Below are 6,019 nucleotides of genomic sequence, written 5' to 3'. Positions count from 1 at the left end.
ATATTCCGCCTAAACCCACAGCCGCCGGTTGCTCGACACAACATTCCCTTCGCCGAGGATTGGCCCAAGTGTCCCGACCGTTGGATTCCTGCTCCAGTGCCGAAAGACTCCCAAAGCTCTCCCCGCGATTTCACCGCCGAGGATTCCGACGCTCAAGACAGCGACTCTGAAGCTTCCGAATCCACTGACTCAGACGGAGAATCTTCGATCATGCCGTCCGGCAGTCAGCCTCGCAGCTCTACTGGGCAATTCGCACCAGCTTCTAGCGGTCGCAAATCGAAAAACCCCTCTACGCCGGCTTCGCGTACTCCTCGCACCACCTCCACCGTCAATACTACCCTCGAGCGCGAGCTGACTGACCAGATCTATCACAACTAGAAGTATGTCAAGGTTTCTCACAATCTGACCACCCGGCACGTCCGCGGCAAGCTCGACGCCGAAAAGTTCAGTGAAGCCATGACCACCACTTTCATCGAATTCCCCGATGCTTACAAGCTCCTCAAAGAAGCATTGGACGCTGCTTTTCCCGATGTCGCCATCAGTGGTTGGGAGATTGCCCTTCGCTTGATTAACGAAGCCGAGACGGAGACCCGTGGTTCCACCGCTAAAAAGCATACCGCTATCGACATCTCAGATGACGAGGAGCCTGAAGAGACCCCTACCAAGCGAGCCCGCCGAATCCTGTTTAAGGACGAAATCGCCGCCCGCGCCGCGTCCGCGAACGCGTCGTCCTCCGCCGCGAATACTCCGACCAACACCGGCATTATCTTCGCCGCCTCCCAGAGCAAGATCGACCGCCTGACGATCGACAGGACTTACTACAAGTACCTTTCAGAGAAGATGCACTCGATTTTGCCAGAGATCGGTCCGTTTGAAGTCATCAATTGGGGCTCTGGCCTCCATGCCTTCACTTACGAGAATGAAGGATTCATCGATGTCCCACGCGTTGTCGCCGTGATCCGGGCTATTGTCGGCGCGTTGATCGAGAACGACGAACCCATGGGTCGTCTCCCCCTCAACCAGATCTCGTACAATCTCAAGATTGCGGTTGTCACCGGAATCTTCACGAAGTCCGACTCGACCGCCCGCAAAGGTTGGGCCACGGTTCACGAGAATCCGCTTGTTGACGCAACCAAGTCGCGCAGCGCTGACGACATTTGCCTCACTGCGGGTGCCGCCTACATGTACGCACAGGAGCACCGCTACGCCCAGCTCTTTGCTCTGGGAAAAGACGGACTCGTGGAGTACATCAACAACCAGAATATCACCCTCGCGCACATCGGCGCGATCCTCGACGTCGCCAACATTGACGGCTTCGACGACGCCGCTGAGGCAGTACAGACAGTCAACTTGTGCCTTGGCTAAACGCGCGCTGAGATGAGGTGGGATGGTGACGGAGGAACAGGAATGGCTATTGCTAGGAACCGACCATACCAAGTGGCAGGCAGGTCGAGAATACAGGTTTTCGGTTTATCATGCACTTTGTTCTCTTTGTGATTTCTATGATTTGCTACTCGTGATCTATTAAGTGTCTTGACATGCTTCTCAACGATTTTAGGAAATCATTAGAAGGGATATACATACCTATATCGCGGTGGCCTTGCGGAGATATATTTGACCAGTCTTCACTATAGTCGCTATAGATTTCGTGGGCGAAATAGTTTATACTTACGGGGGGTAATTATTGGAACTTACCCATAATAACCTCGAGATTTCACTAGGATTTCTCAGTAAAAGTAAATGAAAATAATAATAATAATATTAATAATAATATTAATAATAATATTATAATAATAATAATAATTAAAGTTACTCATAATTATAATAATAATAATTATTAAAAAGTTATAGTAAAAAGAATGATTCTATTTAAAGTTATTATTTAAATAAGTTCTTAATTTATAAGAAATATAAATAAATATTAAGTTAAGTAGTTATTCGAGTACTAATTTAATAATTAATAAATCTATTTAAATTCTAGTAGTGGATTAATTTACTAAATAGAATAAGACTTAATAGATTAAGAATAGATATAAAAAGAAAACTATAAAATATATTTATTATAAATTATTTATTATAAATTCGCATATTAACTTATAGTCTTAATCTTTTTTATAGAGCGATTATTTATTTAATTATTTATCAACAAATTTAAGAAGTAAATTGAGGATATGTTAATTTACTCAATAAGATAAGAAGTAATTATCAAGTACTATTTGGAAATGTTCTCTTAAGCTCTATCTACTTCTCTGCTCGCTAGGGTGGACTTTAACAAGCCGCCTGCCTTTAGTGACCACCACAACGCAAGTTCTTTTCCAGGCGTACGATCACGGTGCCTAAACGTCCTACCTCCAGCTTGCTGCGGTACAAATTCCAGTGTTTTTCCCTTCGAGAACTGTTTGATGTGTTCTACGCATCGATCTATCGACTTCTCAAGACACTTGGTGTACAACGTATCCTCGTTATCTTCGGGGTCAATGTCCGGAAACACCCTGTCGAGCACATCACCCCCATCAAGCTCTGGTGTCAGCTGATGCAGGGTCGACGCAACCTTGTCTACAGCCCCATCATACAATGCAAAGAAGACGCAGTGGTTGCCCTTGTACTCCGGCAAGTGGCCAGTGTGCATGTTGATCATCAGTCCCGCGCGTGCCATCAACTTCTTGCCAATGTACTTGGTCCCCGAGACAATAGTCAGTTCCGGCTGCCACTTCTCGGTAGCATCCCATACTGCGCGGCAGTTGACGCTATCAACCACCAGATCTGGCGCGGGCGAAACGTGGTCTGATGGCACAAGTTTGTCAAAGTGCGCCGCGCGTCGGACATCGTGACCGAAGAAGCCGCGTCTGAGGCCGTGGTACTGTTGCCAGCAAGCGTCGACAACACGGCCCTTGTTCATCAGCTGCCGTACTTGACCGTCGCTAGTCTCTTGAACACAACGGTAGCCAGGGAAGGCCTGGTCTAGGCGGTATCGCAGGTAGCGGTGCTGAGGACCGTCCGAGCAAACGAGGAGCAGCCTCAGCGGGGTCTTCAGAGCCTCGTTCGTTGCCAAGGCCGGGCTCGGGCTCGGGGTCCGAGATCTGTAGTTGATTGCGGGAGGCAATTTGCCACGATCTGGGTGGAAGAGAATGTGGACAGGATCATGCTCGCCCGAAAATGATCGTAGAATTGCGCGGGCCATGCCGGGCGCCTGAGCAAAGCCTCCCGTGTTGTTGCCACCGGTGATGATGAGCTGACCGCCGCCTGCTGTAGGGATTCTCTCAAAGACTCCGAGACCAGTAGGCGTGAACGGGCGGACACAGTACTTGCGATGTCCCCCAGGGTACATGGCATTCGGGCCACGGCTTTTTGCGACTGCATACCCTTCCGGGAAATAGATGCGCGCAACCTCTTCCAGCTCATCGTAGAGAGCCTTCATCTCGGGAGAGTCTGGGTTTGGACGGCCCAGGCCGACGTAGCCGTATGCGCCGCCAAAGACAAGGATATCTTCCCCAGTCTCGCGGTCTTTTGCCACAGTGATGTTAATATCCTCGACTTTGTGTCCCCTTCTATGGATTTTCATCGAGTTGCGCATCTTTGGGTCCAGATTGGGTATCTGCAGCCAGATACCTAGGACCCCCTGGATGAGATTTTCGCTGGCCGTTCCCTGGAGCAGTGCGCTTCCGGTCGTACCAGGACTCAAAATGAAGTGATCAGCCTTCAAGTCGCCGTTCTCTGATTTCAAAACCGTCACCTCACCGGCAGAGTTGCGCTGGATGGCCTGGACCTCGCAGTCCCAAATGAACTCAGCGCCGAGGTTGGAGATGGAATCGATCAACTTGCCCACGAATAAGTGAATGTTCACCGTAAAACCATCCACGATGATGCCTCCAGCAAGATGGTCTGCGGCAGCAGCGGGGCGGAAGACAGGATATGTCTCCAAGAACTTCTGGGGAGATGGTGCCTCCAGAAGAGCCCCAAGGTTTTGGTTGAGCCCAACCGATGCTTCCAAGGCCACATCCTCGACGTACAGGCGTATGATGTCTTCGTGAAGCCCGACATCCTCGAAGAGCTGAGACTCGTTCTTCATCAGCTCCCTCCAGAGCTTTCCTGATTCAACGTTGACCTCATGGATGTTTTTCTTGAAGTGTGCCGCCATCCAACCTGGAACACGCTCGAAAGCACTGACCCAGTCATTCTCTGCGGCGTTGAAATCCTCAGGAGACTTAACACTCCATCCACCTCCGCGAACGGTCTTACGGAAGATAGACTGCATGTCTTGGTAGATCTCGCTGTCCTGCTCGTTGTAGTTGTCCGCCTCGGTGTTTGTGAACATGCGGGCATTGTGGCCGCCGCTCGTGACTCCCAGTGCGGTCCAGTCTTTGAGCTGGCAAGCCCGAGGGTCGGGACCTTGGTCGACGACGCGAACTTTGTAACCGCGCTTGGCAAGGAGATGAGCGGCGATGAGGTTCATGATGCCGGCGCCGATCAGCAAAACGTTGATTTCGCTAGGTGAAGACCCCTTGGTCTCGATGTTGTCGTTGACGCGTTGAGTATCAGCTTCGGCACGGGTCCTGGCGTAAAGCATCTCTGCTTCACGAAGGACAGCTTCTTCCCAATCCTTCTTTGAGAGACCATCCACGTGCTCAGGGAAGGCGGCGATGTGGTACAAGCGGCCCCTAGCATGGTGTCTCAAACGAGTGATAGCTTCAACATCTCTCACGAGCAAGGACTTGGGGCTATGGCTAGACTGCTCCAACCACTGATCCATCAGATCACCAGTGACTTCTGGACCGTCGCAGATCCATACATCCACCTCATTTTGGTTGGACAAAGGGGCGGAAAGATCAGACTGGGGATCGTGTAAGCTGATGTAAGTGGACTTTTTCGTCCCGCCACGAATGGAAAGAGTAGTTGTGGTAACAAGAAACCGCATGATGTTTTTGCCTTCTCTCCGAACGAAAGCAGCCCGAGGGAAAGGGTCAAAGAAAGGAAGGAGAAGAGTTCGTGCTCGACTGGTTTGCTTGATTCAGCAGAACGCAAGCACTGGCATCCGGACCTACCTTTTTATAGAAAGTCCATGAAGCAACTACGGCAGACAGCCTTGCCACAGGAATTCGCCGGGGAAACTCTTCGAAGCTTCCCAACAGGTTCCGGATCACGACTTGGGTGCCTGGAGCGAGAGGAGGCTGTAGATGCACGACGTGGGGGACAAGTCGTCTCGTCAAATTTTCATATCACCCTTGAGATGACTGCAGCACCGCAGTCAAAGCACATGCAGAAGTACGGTGCCACCCTGAACTCCCGGCAAGGAATCCCAAGACATGTCGTGAGATGCTCTTGTGGCCAGATGTTGTGTCCTGCGGCGGATTTCCACCGACTTGCCGCTCGGCCTGACGAATCAAGTCTTGGGACTTGAGTGACTGCGACTCGACGATTATCATTTGTGGTCGAGTCAAAGTTAGCTAGAAGAAACCAACCGCTCTTCCCGAACCGTCACCTCCGTCAGCAGCTCGCTCAGTCGGACTGCTGTAACTAATGAATTGGATTGAGACATGCTTGACGTTGAAGTCCTACCGAGGCTTGGTGCGCGTGTAACAAAACTATACCCTACTAGCACCTATAGTAATTGTCAATCGTTCGGGGCAATTCGATGCTGTGTCGGAGTCTAGCCTCTAGGACTAGACATAAACCCTCCGAACAACCGACAAGGGCTCTTGTGTGGACTGCTTGTTGCTGCCTAGACGACGTCGAAATAGGTATAGTGGATCATGGGGATACAAAACATTCCCCTCATTTGTAATTCGCCTTGCTGCGGCAGAATTTTCAAGACATCCGTAGGACAGAAACACGGTCAGAGGTCCACGGCGAAATGCATAGTTCGCAAGGTTGGCAAACCAAATGTCCAATTGACTCTGAGCGAGGCTTGAGAACACAAAGCGTCCCCGGCGGAGCTCGGGGACTCCAGCTGCAAGAGGGAGGTGGGAAGTCATCACGCCCGCCCGGAAGATGGGGCCGGTGTTCATGGAATCGACTCAAG

The 6,019-nt window shown here is 50.8% G+C and overlaps 2 protein-coding genes across 2 annotated transcripts; one reads left to right on the top strand and one right to left on the bottom strand.

The window, feature by feature from the left end:
* Positions 1 to 456: 456 nt before the first annotated feature.
* On the top strand, positions 457 to 1,365 carry CABS01_14307 (uncharacterized protein; the record flags this gene model as incomplete). Its single annotated transcript, XM_060547647.1, has 1 exon — positions 457 to 1,365. The coding sequence occupies one exon, from the start codon at positions 457 to 459 to the stop codon at positions 1,363 to 1,365; it is 909 nt and encodes a 302-aa protein (XP_060393546.1).
* Positions 1,366 to 2,230: 865 nt separating this feature from the next.
* Positions 2,231 to 4,915, bottom strand: CABS01_14306 (uncharacterized protein; the record flags this gene model as incomplete). The annotated part of the gene is made up of 1 exon (XM_060547646.1): positions 2,231 to 4,915. The coding sequence occupies one exon, from the start codon at positions 4,913 to 4,915 to the stop codon at positions 2,231 to 2,233; it is 2,685 nt and encodes an 894-aa protein (XP_060393545.1).
* Positions 4,916 to 6,019: the final 1,104 nt, after the last annotated feature.

This window comes from Colletotrichum abscissum, assembly GCF_030869225.1.
Source record: "Colletotrichum abscissum strain IMI 504890 chromosome Unknown Scaffold_52.1, whole genome shotgun sequence".
Lineage (NCBI taxonomy): Eukaryota > Fungi > Ascomycota > Sordariomycetes > Glomerellales > Glomerellaceae > Colletotrichum > Colletotrichum abscissum.
This window is presented reverse-complemented; position numbering and strand designations above follow the sequence as displayed.